Below are 15,373 nucleotides of genomic sequence, written 5' to 3' on the forward strand. Positions count from 1 at the left end.
TTTTTTTGTATTTTTAGTAGAGATAGGTTTGCACCATGTTGGCCAGGATGATCTCGATCTCCTGACATTGTGATCCGTCTGCTTCTGCCTCCCAAAATGCTGGGATTACAGGCATGAGCCACTGCGCCCAGCCAGTAGTTACTTTTTTTGGTATAATTAGTGTAGAATGGAATCTGATATTTGTTATCAACCTGGGCAAGTAAAAAGAATTCTGAACCAGATTATAATGTTGGTAGTAAGTACTTAAACCCTCCAGTATTAAGTTATGGTTGTTTAGAGTCATTGGTGATTAAAAAAAATTTAATATATCCCTTGAGGTTAAGTGGAATAAAAAGCTACCACTATAGACAAAAAAAAAAAAAAAAATTGTCTTTTGCAGACTGCTTATTAAAAATATTTGAAGGAAATGTGTACTTCCTCACCCCTTTAAAAATGTCTTACCTCTTTCAACATGCTAAACCTAATGGTTTTCTTCTGTAATGTGCTTTTTTTTTTAAGGGCTTTCACCATTCTACTACCTTCCTGCATGTATTCTAGTTTACCAGCATCACTCTTAAAAATGTGGTAACTAGAATCCAGTGTATCAGATATGTTGTTATTAATTTAGGGTATGGTGAGAGGTTACCTTCTTTGCCCTAAGAGTGTCTATTTTGATAATAATGGTCCAAGGTAGCTAGTTATTTTGATAGTTGTGGCATAGTAATATTTTATTGAATTTTAAGCAAACTAAACTCCCTAGTGCTTTTCTTCATGAACTGTTGTAGGTTGTTTGTGAAGTCATGTAGATTTTTTAAAATTGTGTTTTAAACAACTTAGATGCTGAACTTTGCTTTATTTCTGTTTTTTTTTGTTGTCGTCGTTGTTGCCTATTCTGACTTATTGTTGTTCTTTTTCTGTGTTATTTCTGTAACTCAGCGTATTAACTAGTTTATTGTAATCATCAAATTTGTTTTTTGTGTTTATCTGAGTGGTTAATAGAAATGTTGAACCAGGTAAATGACATGTCATTAGAGTCCTCTCCAAATTAACATTGAACCGTTAATCATCTCTTTCAGTAAGGCTATTGACAGTAAGGAGATACTAGTAAGAATCTCCCTAGTAGTATGGTGATCTAATTGCCGGTTTTCTGGCATTGCCACATGCATATTATCAGTAACTTTGTCAGTCTCTGACTGAAGTTATTAATCTGATTGTCTGTGACATTTCCTTCCTATTTGCCTTATAAGTTTTTATTGAGTGACATCATTTATAGGATACTGTATTATCATGAATAAAAGTGAGATTAAGTTGGCAAGTCAGTCTTCGTAAATTCTTGCTAGCTCCTACAGATACACAATTAAATTCTGCAGGCCTACTGAGAATCTTGTAATGCAGTTCCTTAAGACGATTTACAACAGACAAGAGCAGTTAGACTTAAAACCCATGTATAGGAAACAGGCTAGAAGGAAGTATACCAGAACAGTAACAATGGTCTTTTGAGGGTTTGTTTGCCCCCTGCTTTCTAGGTTTTCTAAAAAGTGGATGCAGTAATTTTAATTTTTAAGAATTCTTCCCATCCGTTATTCCCATACTGAGACTTGTCTTCGTTGTGAAACCTTTCAGACTACCCTGTCCTCAAAGTGATAAACCCAATTTGACATTTCATTTGTTTTGGATAGATTTCGAACATGAGAGATGGTAAATGGAGGGAGGGATGTTAAGGAGTTTTGAGTGTCAAGTTCTTGCATTGAAATCAAAGGACTTTTTTTTTTCTTTTGTTTTATGGGGAAACAGAACCGAACCCTCCTATTGATGAAGTTATCAGCACACCAGGAGTAGTGGCCAGGTTTGTGGAGTTCCTCAAACGAAAAGAGAATTGTACACTGCAGGTGCGAATAATTTTTATTTATTGCCTCATAACTTAATTCCCTTTGAAAATTTTTATTTTGTACACAAATTTGTTACTAATTTTTATCTGTATGAAGAATTAAGTTTGTTTGTAATGATATTCCTGACAATTGCATTGCAAGCTGCTTTTATAGCTTTGTTAACATGGAGGCCTTCGTTATACTCTTTATAATTCTTGTCATTTTTAATCGTTTAAAATGTTTTTTGATTGTGGATAATACTTCTCTAATAGGAAAATGTTTACAGCGGAGGAGCCATTACAGCTAGGAACCTAAGTGTGGGCTACATAAACTGGTTTTGAGGGAGTTTTAGATGATACTTGGTGACTTTCTCAGGATGGTATAACATGGGCTAGATCAGAGTCTCGTTAATTCCCAAATCTGTTCCTAATTAATTCTTCCTCCACCCCACAAAAAGCCGATAAGGAGATAACCTTGTCAGGAATCTGTGTCCTTATTGCTGTGTCAATTTAGGCTTTCAGTACTCTACTATATAAGAGATTCCAAGAGGAAATTTTGTAATCTCTGGATTCAGAATTTTGGTTTTTTTTTCTTCTTTTTCTTGAGACAGAGTCTTGCTCTGTCGCTGGTGCTGGAGTGCAGTGGCAAGATCTCAGCTTACTACAAATTCCATCTCTCAGATTCAAGTGATTCTCCTGCCTCAGCCTCCCGTAAAGCTGGGATTACAGGCGGCCGCCACCACGTCCGACTGATTTTTGTATTACTAGTAGAGACGGGATTTTGCCATGTTGGCCAGGCTGATCTCGAACTCCTGACCTCAAGTGATCCATCTGCTTGGCCTCAAAAGTGCTGGGATTATAGATGTGAGCCACTGCGCCCAGCCAAGAATTCAGTAATTTTCATAAGCAAAGAAACCAGCAGTCAGCTGACTATCACCTTGAAGTTATCTGGAAATTCTAAAATACTATTTCCCGCACCCCCCCCCCGATACAGTTGGGTTTTTAGTAAACTGGTGATTTTTTAGTAAACTTCCCTGGAGTAACCAGCTGAGTCAGTGCCTTTATTAGTAACAAATACATGTGATCCCTAAATTCTCACCTGTAGGATCTAATCTCAAAGGCTTGGACCTTGAGACTATGCAACTACAAAAATTGGTTAGATGCCAAGTTGATCACAAAATGGGATTATCTTTCTAAGAAAATATTGGCCAAAAACTAGTTAATCATAAAGATATCCCCCATCCCTTGTGTGCTGTTCTTTACTCTGAGACTGGAACCATGTAGACACTGGGACATTTTTGTAAATGATAGCTCTTGTCCCCAGGTTCCTTACTGTCCACACCATTATAGATTATTCATACAACTTGATGATTTGCCTTGATGTTTTCTCTCCTTTCCTCCTATCCTTTCTTTCTCTTTGTTTTACACTCTTTGTTGCGGTGATGAGTTCCTTCCAGAGGAAAAACAGGAAATCCAGAAAAGGTAGAGTACTTCAATGTCCCATCAGTTTTTCTTCTCCAGTTTGACATTTACCAGTTCCCATGCTCATTTGAATTAAGGTTCTGTTTTGCTAGCTGCCTCCTGGATTGTAATTCTGGTCCCCATCTAAGGCCAGGATCATCAGACACCTGAAAAATAATCACGTTCACCCTGAGAGCAAGGGAAGAGAGAGACTTTTCTCAGGAAAAAAGGAAATCCAGACAACCAACACTGCAGAGAACAGAGCCTGATCCCCTAAGCAACCTGCCAAGAACCAGAGGGACCAAATGAGGAACCTTACTGCAGTTTATCATTTGAAATGCTTTGTAGGAAGAGGGAGGTAGGGAAAATTATTTTGTTCATGCTGAAAAAAGTGTTTCTATCCTGTCTCTGGGAATGAGAGTAGATGAGAGATTCTGAATTTACTCCTTGATCTGGCAGTTTTTATTAGGTGGTTGTGGAAGTCTAGTTCTTTTATGCATTAAAGATAGATGGTATATAACCTTTCAGATCTAAAATGAAAAAAGTTGGAGAAATGGATCTTTCCACATCTCTGCATTCCCTTGTACTCCTTAAAAAGTACAAGTACATTCTCAGACAGTGCCCTCTTCTGGCTAAGACATTCTACATCTTTTTTTAATTCATTACTCTGTAATTGTGGAACTTGTATTTTAAGACACCTGAAGATGAAAGCCTTCAGAAATCTCTAATTTGCTTCTACGTAAACTCCCAGATTCCACCCTTGTGCAAACTAATAATTAGGCTGAAATATTGCAGAATGATTCCTCTGGAAGTGATAACCTCATGATTTTATGAGGATAGTCTTAGCTGTCCTAAGACTGAGAAATAACCAACCTGTTTGTTATCTAAGGGCCATCTCTAGCTTTTTTATGTGCACATTTAAGGACACCATGGTGTTCTTTCTCCACTGTGAATAGTGGGGACCTTTGGCCACCTAGGAGCAAGAAGGGCAAGTATATTGAGAGAGACCTTAAAGCCAGGAGACTTGTTGCTCTGCCATGTTTTCAAATAATTAGACATGCTCTGGGAAGCTTGGAGGTTACTCCTTCCTCTGTCTTCTTGGAGAGCACGCAGATGTAAGCTATCCCTGAAACTTTTACCTGCTTACTAAAAGTTGAATAGTGTAGCTTTGGAATAGGGCTTTTGTCATTTCTCTTCCAGAAGGAGTGTCATACTGTGTGGTGCCAAGAGGAAATTTGATGGCTCAGCTCACTAATAAATCTTGTGAACAAACTTAATTTGTTCATTCCATAGATAAAGAACTGTGAATCCTAGTGAAGGGCCTTTTTATGTTCTTTTTGGCTTCCCAAGTCAGTAAGGTACCTCAAACCAGGGAGATAAAAGTACCTGCTTTGAGCATTGCTGCCCAGGTACTGAAGGTGAACATGGGTGGAATCTAGGATTTTGGAAGCAAACAATGCCTTTTAGCTAAGAGCATTCTCAAGCTCAGTGACATCTAGGTCTCAAATAGACTTGAGCCCTTGTCATGAGACTGGTCTGGTTTATGGCATGGTCTGTGAGCCTACTTTGTTGGTTCTTGTGAGTCCAGGCCCAGTATCTTTGTACTGTCCTTTGCAATGCTGAGATGTGGCATTCCCAAACTTTCTTATAGAAGCTTATAAAAATAGCTAGAAATAAATATATTGCCTTCTGTTTCCAAATATTAGATAATCCTTGAAAAATTGTAAATTTGAATTACATTGGCTTAGTTTCCCCTTTTCTGCCTTTCTTGTCCCCTCTAAAAGCTTAATGTGATAAACTGCAGTAAGCCTTCATCCTCCTGTGTCTTTTCGCATCTTCATTGATCTCTCTGCCTTTCCTGGAAAGTTGCTCAGATGACTCAGGCAGTGTTCTCTGCAGAGTTTGCAATCTGGGTTTATTTTTCTGATGTGAGCCTTTCTTTTCACTTGCTCTCCAGGTGAGCCTGGCATTTGCTAGGAACCAGAGTGGAACCGGCAAAGTGGCCAGCAACAGAGTCCTGATCCAAATGGAGAAAGGGAACCAGGCGTACCTCAACCTGGAGTGGGAAACTTGATAGGAGGTCAGAAGTACTTCAGCTTTGGATTCTCATTTTCCTTATTTAAGGAACTGAGCGCCAGAAGGTAGAGACTAAGAAAGGGAAGAGAGAAAACATCAAACCTTCAGTGTGCAGATTTCAGTTGTAGCCTTATTTAGTGAGTTCAAGACAGTGAAAAATAATGAGTGGAATTATAGTTTATAAGTAGTTACAGCTGCGTGATAGCTTGTTTCCTTGTATGGTGCCATTCTTGGATATTAAGAATATAATAGTTTAAAACAACAAAAGAAGTGAAAATTTTATTTGGCCACCGTTTGTTACTTCAGGCAATACCATTTCTTAGATTTTTTTTTTTCCAGGTTAATGATTTCCTCATAGTAGGGTTGCTTACTTTAATTAATTTCTTTGGCTGTTTCTATCATCACTTTATGCATATGTGTTTGCCATCAATTCTAGGCTTTCCCATTTCACAACTATTTCTTGTTAAATTCTAATCTAGTACCCAATGCTGAAACATTTAGAAAAAAACAAAAACAAAAATAGATGGCAAATCTCAGTGGAGTACAGCTTTAAATTAGAGACTATGATGAAAGGGAAGTTATGTAGTTTAAAGTACATCTAATTTTTAAAAAACATATATACTTAAATATGTTTACCAGTTAGTTCTTCTAACATTAATAGAGACAGACCTATACTCAGGGAAATTCTGTTTTTTACTCCTCCCCCTCATACATATATGGATACATGCATAAACATACATATCACACATGTATAGATGGGTGTAGAACATTTCACAAATACAGCTTGATTAGCTTTCACAAAGTGAAAACAGCAAAGTAATCAGCACCCTGTGTGTTTTTATTGCCTTATTAATGCATGAATATGGTTGTATTTTCAGTGGTCCTCTTGTTAGAGTTACCCATTTACTTCTGTTCCCAGTAATAGCAAAACTGTTCTTGGTTTTCATTCCTGAATTGCATTCAGAGGTTATCATCATTGTGTACTACTTAGTGATGAGCATAACTGGCATGTTATTCTTTTGCTAAGATGTAATAATTTCTCTTTCTTTTTACTCTCTGTATTCAGGCTGTTATTCACTTATTTTTCATTTTCTTAGTCATTGTCACTTGAATTGTTTTGCTTTTCTATTTTATTAACTTGTGTAGCTTCTGGAATTCTCCCTCATTTCCCCTGAGATCTTTGGTGCTAAACTCAAAATAGCAGTTTGAATGCTGGCACCAATTAGTATTCTAAGTAATTTTTTCTCACCAATAACTCTGTACTATATCCCTATGTACCCAGATTATAATTATAATTTCTTTGCATCCAAATCTCACTGTAATCTTTTTCTTTTATACAGATGGTATGTGTTCTGATCTTATTTTTTTTCCAGATTACTTTTCCTTACAGTTTCCTTTTATTTGACTTGATGTTTGCATTATCTGATGACTGTTTATTGAACTTTGAGCCTGCCTTGTGGTGGGACAGTTTGCTTTTATACTTACATCATATGACTCTGGTTTACAAATTAATTTTCCTAGTAAGCAAAAGAAACTACATTTTAGGTGAACTTGTTTTTTCTTTTTTAGTATAAATAATCTGGCATACTGTTATTTAAAATTTCTTGCACTAGATATCCAAACTACAAGCAATTGAAATATTTTTGGGTCAGCATTACGTTTCAGGAAACTATGACTGGGCTTCATAAGGTATTAGATTACGAGGCTGTAACAGTCCTTGTCTTGGACTGTGTAACATTACTCGAATCATTAGTCAAATTGTTGGAATTTTTTGGATAGTTTCCTGATTTGCACACAAGAAAAGCCAGATACCTTACATCTCTGGGTTGTGGTAGGGTCATCTGCGAGTATGTGAATAGTACTTTGAAAATATAAAGTGGCCGGGATCACACCTGTAATCCCAGCACTTTGGGAGGCCTAGATGGGAGGATGACTTGAGGTCAGGAGTTCAAGACCAGCCTGACCTATATGATGAAACCTCGTCTCTACTAAAAATACAAAAATTAGCCGGGCGTGGTGGCACATGCCTGTAATCCCAGCTACTTGGGAGGCTGAGGCAGGAGAATCACTTGAATCTGGGAGGCGGAGGTTGCAGTGAGCTGAGAATGCGCCATTGCACTCGAGCCTGGGCAACAAGAGTGAGACTCTGTCTCAGAAAAAGAAAATATAAAGTACAGTACAAGTGTCAAGTTTTAATTCAGACGTACTGAAAGGGTCTGAGTGTTGTTTTCATTAGTAATTTAATCACAGGGATAAATGTGGGAAGAATTTTTATTTCATGGTACCTGGGGTTTAATCTGCAAGTCTCCAGAATTTTTGTTATAACGAAAAGTGACCAGATACAGGCTCTTTATTTAACTGAAGTGCTCCTACTCTGGGCCTCCCTGCTGCTGCTAAACCACCTTACCTCACTCATGTGTATCACTTTTATAGTTTTCTTTGGAACATCCACTGGTTGTGTGTCTTCTGCTATGAATTTTGTATCATTAGCATAGCTTTGAACGTGATTTGATCAGATTGCCCATTTCCTCTGTCTTCCTCTATTCCCAAAGATTAATGAATTTAGTTTTCTACCTGACAGCTACCTTTTAGTTAATCTGGAAGCTTAGAAGAATCACAGGTCATTTGATGATGACTTGTTGTTGTCTCTGATTTAAAGGACATACCATGGAATTTTTCTTTTTTTCTGTGTATGTGCTTTATTAAATAGAAGACAGAATGGAGGAAGAAACAACCTGAAATGTAATTAAGAATTCTTAACTAAATAGAGAACATTATTGGATTTCTCAATATTAGGCTAAAGAGTCAAGTTAGTGTTAGAGATAGATTTTAGTGTAGTATGCTCTATTTTTTGTTGGCCATAATTTCCTTTATATCTTCTGTTTACCAGTGCTATAATGCTATATATCAACCTTTAGTCCGTTTACCTTCATTTTTCCCTCCCTACTAAGAATGCCCAAAAAGTCCTGTCTCTGTATTTTGGTTTGGAGCCCTCTTATTTATTGGAAGCTCTTACGCTTTGAAGTTGTCATTTCTTTTCATTATGTGCTGTTAACTCCTTTCACCTACCTAACATTTGATACCTTTTGCCTTTTTCACTGTGCCTATATTTTATGTTTCACACTAACATTCTCTCCCCATTTGACTTTGCCCATTCTACAGAAGTTTGTAAATCTTTTTTTTTTAAAATTAGGTAACATACATGGTACAGGTTAAAAGGCATATAAGGCTTTCCAGTGAAAAGTGTCTTTTTCATCCTTGTTCCCTAGTTACCATGACCTTTCCATGCAGGCAACAAGTATTTAGTTTCCTATAACTCCTTCTAGAGATAATCTGTGCAATAAGTAAATTAATGCGTGTATTCCTTTTTAACGCTTTTAGAAAATATGGTATAATGCCATATTAATGTACACTATTTGCATTTTGTTTTCATGTATATCTTGGGAGATCATCCCATATCAGCATATGTAACACTCCCTCATTCTTTTTATGGTGTCATGTTTATTGTTTCTTGAACTGAAATTTTAGACACCCTGAATATTCTTCTAGGTTGAGGTGTCTCTTCTGGATGTTCTTTTAAAATTAATATAGTACTCAACAGATAGGTTATGTGCAAATAATGATCTCAGAATCTTTTTTTCATGTACAGAAAATGTTACTGTTGTAAGTAAACAAGCTTTTACATTCTAAAATGATAATGAAAATTATTTTTATCTTTATAGTTTGAATCAGCTTGGGTACTGACAAATATTGCTTCAGGAAATTCTCTTCAGACCCGGATTGTGATTCAGGCAGGAGCTGTGCCTATCTTCATAGAGTTGCTCAGCTCAGAGTTTGAAGATGTTCAGGAACAGGTAAAAATGAAACAAAAAAAAGCAGGTGAAAGAAATTTTTCGGCTGGGCACGTCGCCCATGCCTGTAATCCCAGCATTTTGGGAGGCCGAGGTGGGTGGATCACAAGGAGTTTGAGACCAGCCTAGTCAACATGGTGAAATCCTGTCTCTACTAAAAATACAAAAATTAGCTGGGCGTGGTGGTGCGTGTCTGTAATCCCAGCTACTTGGGAGGCTGAGGCAGGAGAATTACTTGAACCCAAGAGGCGGAGGTTGCAGTGAGCTGAGATCGCGTCATTGCACTCCAGTTTGGGCGACGAGAGCAAGACTGCATCTCAGAAAAAAAAAAAAACAGTATTTCCCTTCAGTCATAACAAGGGGCTGAGTTTTGCCAGTTGGCTTTGGTAATCTACGGATTGTCACAAAGGAGTGTTCTAGAAATTTAGTCTTAGTCAAATAGAAAATTTTTTAGTGACTGTAGGCAGAATTTCTTTTAGACACAAAATAATCTTCCCCTTCCAAACTTGACATTCTTTAAGCCATGTATATGTCCTTTTTTAGACCATGTAAGCAGTTACTGATAGAGGTTTTTTCTTGTAGAAATTTCAAGTGTTGAAAGTAGATCAGTTGCTGTGGCTCATGCCTGTAATTCCAGCACTTGGGAGGCTGAGGTGGGCAGATTGCTTGAGCCCAGGAGCTCGAGACCAGCCAGGACACCATGGTGAAACCCCATCTCTACAGAAAATAAAGTAGGTGGCCATGGTGGCACACGCCTGTTGTCCCAGCTGCTTGAGAGGCTGAGGTGGGAGGGTTCACTTGAGCTCCAGGAGGTGGAGGCTGCAGTGAGTCGAGATCACACCACCGTACTCCAGCCTCGGTAACAGAGCGAGACCTATCTCAAAAAAAAGAAAGTGGCTAGTCTTTGCTACTTTTGTGCAGAAGGGTACAGAAAACAAACTTCTTTTTGTTCACTGTTTTCTTAGGTAAGCAAGAAAATTCTCTTTCTCTTTTTCTTTCTTTCTTGCTTTTCTTTTTTCTTTCTTTCTCTCTCTTTCTCTCTTTTTCTCTTTCTTGTCTTTCTTTCTTTCCTGTCTTTCTTTCTGTCTGTCTTTCTGTCTTATAATCTCTGTCACCCAGGCTGGAGTGCATTGGCTCAATCTTAGCTCACTGCAACTCTGTCTCTCAGGTTCAAGCAATTTTCGTGCCTCAGCCTCTCGAGTAGCTGGGATTACAGGCGCCTGCCACCACACCCGGCTTTCTGTATTTTTAGTAGAGATGGGGTTTCACTGTGTTGCACTCCAGACGGGGTGACAGAGCGAGACTCTGCCTCAAAAAACAAAAACAAACAAAAAAGAATTAGTTCTTTCCTTTAATAAACTGAAAACCTCTGTTTATTGTATATTTTTGGATATTACTTATCTTCCTCCCCCAATCCTACAACTATTTCATTTGACTCCCCAATGAACGTGTTACTATGATATACTGGCATCTGAAAGAATTATGAGGGAATTAAACTATGTAGCCTTTATTAATGAATGATTCTTTCACAGGCAGTCTGGGCTCTTGGCAACATTGCTGGAGATAGTACCATGTGCAGGGACTATGTCTTAGACTGCAATATCCTTCCCCCTCTTTTGCAGTAAGTTTCTTCTTCCTTCTTCCTTTTTGAGAATAAAAATGTAAGAGATTCCTCAGAAAGCATTACATCTTTGGAAATCATTTTGGATTTTCTAGTGTTATTTTTTATTCCAGATATTTTCTTGCATAGATCATTTCCTCCAGCACCCTATCTTTTTCCATGCCAAAATTCTGAATTACTTGCATCAGAATTAATGAAGTTTTAATGTTCTGGAGAAAAGCTGTCTGAAGACATCTCTTTATCAAAAGTATTATTATTTAGTATTTATGTCATCAGATAATCACTGTCTGTTATATAGTTTACTATTATACCATCGTGCTTGTAGGTTATTTTCAAAGCAAAACCGCCTGACCATGACCCGGAATGCAGTATGGGCTTTGTCTAATCTCTGTAGAGGGAAAAGTCCACCTCCAGAATTTGCAAAGGTAAGGACTATGCTTTTGGGACACTGGCAGAAAAAGTACAATTAAAAGAATATAGCAACCAATAGTAAGGTGAACAGAAAGATAATTTTTGTTAAAATTTAAAATGTTAGAATTTTATCTGTTTTTGGAGAAACAGTGTTGTTTTTGTTGGTTCTCTTTATTATTTAAAAAGCAAATTTAAAGCATAGCTTGAAGGTGCACATTTACGAAGGGACTGCAAATAAAGCATAGCATGAAGGAAGAATTTGTAAAGCTTATTGAAATTAGGCTGCATACAATTAGTATACTGTATTAAGAGACTATCCTTTCAGTTCTTTTAAAACAGTGGTTCTCAAAGTGTGTTCTGTGAGTTCTCTGGGAGTCCACGAGATTCTTTTTTTTTTTCGATAGGTTTTTGGGGAACAGGTGGTGTTTAGGTACATGAGTTACTTGTTGAGTGGTGATTTCTGATCTTTTGGTGCACCCATCACCCAAGCAGTATATACTATACCCGGTGTGTAGTCTTTTATTTCTCACCCACCTCCGATCCTTTCTCCCTGACTCCCCAAAGTCCATTGTATCATTCTTACGCTTTTGCGTCCTCATAGCTTAGCTCCCACTTAATGAATGAGAATATCTGATGTTTGGTTTTCCAGTCCTGAGTTAATTTACTTAGAATAATGGTCTCCAGTTCGATCCAGGTTGCTGCAAATGCCATTGTTTTGTTCCTTTTTATGGCTGAGTAGTAGTCTATGGTATATATATCACATTTTCTTTATCTACTTGTTGATGGATGGGCATTTGGGTTGGTTCTGTGCATTTGCAGTTGTGAATTGTGCTGCTATAAACCTGTGTGTACAAGTATCTTTTTTGTATAATGACTTCTTTTCCTCTGGCTAGATACCCAGGAATGGGATTGGGCATCAAATGGTGTTATACTTTTAGTTCTTTAAGGAATCTCCACACTGTTTTCCATAGTGGTTTTACTGGTTTACATTCCCAGCAACAGTGTAAAGTGTTCCCTTTTCACCACATTCATGCCAACGTCTATTTTTCTTGTTTGTTTTTTGGTGTTTTGAGACAGAGTTTTGCTCTTATTGCCCAGGCTTATAGTGCACTGGTACGGTCTCGGCACACTGCAACCTCCACCTCCTGGGTTCAAGAGGTGGAGGTTCTCCTGCCTCAGCTTCCCAAATAGCTGGGATTACAGGCGCATACCACCACATCCAGCTAATTTTTGTATTTTTAGTAGAGACGGGGTTTCACCATCTTGGCCAGGTTGGTCTTGAACTCCTGACCTCAGGTGATCCACCCACCTCAGCCTCCCAAAGTGCTGGGATTACAGGCATGAGCCACCGTGCCTGGGTGCATTTTTAAATATGTTTGTTGGCTGTTTGTATATCTTCTTTTGAGAACTGGCTGTTTGTGTCCTTAGCCCACTTTTTGATGGGATTGTTTTTGTTAGATTTGAATTTCTTGCAGATTCTGGATATTAAAGTAAACGAGTTTTTTTGTAGTTGTTTTTAATTTGGAATCATATTTCACTGAATTCATCTTAAAACCTTAGCATTTTTGGTCTGTAACAAAGTATCTGAAATACAGAATTTCATAGCTTGCACATTTGTGAAAGTTCCTTTACCTATTTAGTCCACAAAGATTGTGTTTTGACAGGGAATCTCACTCAAAGAATTGATGTATATAAAACTTTGCTCTCTGAAATTATTTTCCTTGAGCTTTGACTACAGATTAGTGCAAGATCACTGACAACATTGCCAAAGATGGAAATGCCACTTAGGTACTTGCTGCTTCATCTTTAGAAGAGCAAATCACCCTAGAAGTCACCAAGTATATGCCTGGTTGCCTTCTTGAGTATCTCACTTCACTTCTGGCTTTTAGTCTATTAAATTTCATAATCATCCTTTTCCTTTTACAGGTTTCTCCATGTCTGAATGTGCTTTCCTGGTTGCTGTTTGTCAGTGACACTGATGTACTGGCTGATGCCTGCTGGGCCCTCTCATATCTATCAGATGGACCCAATGATAAAATTCAAGCAGTCATCGATGCTGGAGTATGTAGGAGACTTGTGGAACTGCTGATGTAAGATATCTTTTAGAAAGTGTGTCCACTTTTTTTCCCTTGGTACTAGTTTTCTAGCTGCTAATACTTAAATATTAATTGATTGTACATGATAATTGATTTATTGTGCTTTGGGCTACTGTTTTTGTTACTTGTTTATGTTGATGTCAGATCCGTTTGTCTTGTTTTATTGAGGTTTATAGAGAACCTCTTACTCCTCTGCTGTTAGCAGGCCTTTAGCAGAAACATTGGGAAAACTCCAATATGTGTAGTTGCAGGCTCATACTGGATGACCTGATATCAACCACTGGACATCAGAAGGCATACTGCCACTAAAATAGTCATTCCTTATCTGTCTGTCTCATTTGGAGCTTATTTTAGACAAGTATCAGAAATTTAATCTATTTTGCTTTATCATGTCTGTGATGCTTTTGATAATGAAGTGGAAGATTTACTCGTGATAAATAATATGAGACCGTAATAATCAAATTTTTAGATACTGCAGAAGAAAAAAATGAAAGTGATAACATAATGGAGAAATGGTATAGTTACAAGCCATGGGAAATTCAAAGTAGAAAGTAGATGCAAGGAGACATTGTCTCAAACATGACATTTGGAATAGATTAGATAGTTATAATGTATTAATACAAAATACAAAACTCTGGGATTATAGCAGGCTACAGACTGGATGCAGATCAGTAATGTCGTGCTAATGTGAATTAATGGCAGTATGATGCTGCAGGAGTCTGAAGAACATCATTCAAAATCTGGGAAGTAATCCTTTGTATTCTTCAGTCACTAGACTACTATATATTTTAGCCATTTCTTTTTTTTTTTTTTTTTTGGCTTTTTAAAAAATACTTTAAGTTCTAGGGTAAATGTGCACAACATGCAGGTTTGTTACGTAGGTATACATACGTACGATGTTGATTTGCTGACAACATTGCCAAAGATGGAAATGCCACTTAGGTACTTGCTGCTTCATCTTTAGAAGAGCAAATCACCCTAGAAGTCATCTTGTCATTTACATTAGGTAAATGTAATACAATTTACATACAATTAACTTGTCATTTACATTAGGTATTTCTCTTAATGCTATCCCTCCGCCTACTCCCCCCTCCAAGACAGGCCCCGGTGTGTGGTGTTCCCCGCCCTGTGTCCAAGTGTTCTCATCGTTCAGTTCCCGCCTATGAGTGAGAACATTCAGTGTTTGGTTTTCTGTCCTTGTGATAGTTTAGTCAGAATGATGGTTTCCAGCTTCATCCATGTCCCTGCAAAGGATATGAACTCATCCTTTTTTATGGCTGCATAGTATTGCATGGTATATATGTGCCACATTTTCTCAATCTAGTCTATCATTGATGGACATTTGGGTTGGTTCCAAGTCTTTGCTGTTGTGAATAGTGCTGCAATAAACATGCATGTGTCTTTGTTGTAGCATGATTTATAATCCTTTGGGTATATACCCAGTAATGGGATCAATGGGTCAAATGGTATTTCTTGTTCTAGATCCTTGAGGAATCGCCACACTGTCTTCCACAATGGTTAAACTTAATTTACACTCACCAACAGTGTAAAAGCGTTCCTATTTCTTCACATCCTCTCCAGCATCTCTTGTTTCCTGACTTTTTAATGATTGCCATTCTAACTGACGTGAGATACTATCTCATTGTGGTTTTGATTTGTATTTCTCTGATGACCAGTGATCATGAGCATTTTTTCATGTGTCTGTTAGCTGCATAAAAGTCTTTTATGAGAAGTGTCTATTTATATCCTTTGCCCACTTTTTGAGGGGTTGTTTTTTCTTGTAAATTAGTTTAATTTCTTTGTAGATTCTGGATATTAGCCCTTTTTCATAGGAATGCTTGTGATTTTTGCACATTGATTTTGTATCCTGAGACTTTGCTGAAGTTGCTTATCAGCTTAAGGAGATTTTGGACTGAGATGATGGGGTTTTCTAAATATACAATCATGTCATCTGCAAACAGGTACAATTTGACTTCCCCTTTTCCTAATTGAATACTCTTTATTTCTTTCT

At 37.6% G+C, this 15,373-nt stretch overlaps 1 protein-coding gene across 3 annotated transcripts in view; it reads left to right on the top strand.

Annotated features, from left to right (window-relative positions):
- Positions 1–15,373, top strand: part of KPNA1 (karyopherin alpha 1 (importin alpha 5)) — a 75,686-nt gene that overhangs the window by 34,449 nt on the left and 25,864 nt on the right. For all 3 annotated transcript variants that reach the window (XM_011950808.1, XM_011950809.1, XM_011950810.1), the window contains 5 exons: positions 1,774–1,868; positions 9,106–9,237; positions 10,767–10,855; positions 11,181–11,280; positions 13,193–13,356. In XM_011950808.1, coding sequence (XP_011806198.1) covers positions 1,774–1,868; positions 9,106–9,237; positions 10,767–10,855; positions 11,181–11,280; positions 13,193–13,356 — 580 coding nt within the window. The remainder of the gene's footprint in view (positions 1–1,773; positions 1,869–9,105; positions 9,238–10,766; positions 10,856–11,180; positions 11,281–13,192; positions 13,357–15,373) is intronic.

The sequence above is a fragment of the Colobus angolensis genome, unplaced genomic scaffold (assembly GCF_000951035.1).
Source record: "Colobus angolensis palliatus isolate OR3802 unplaced genomic scaffold, Cang.pa_1.0 Scaffold31, whole genome shotgun sequence".
Taxonomy (NCBI): domain Eukaryota; kingdom Metazoa; phylum Chordata; class Mammalia; order Primates; family Cercopithecidae; genus Colobus; species Colobus angolensis.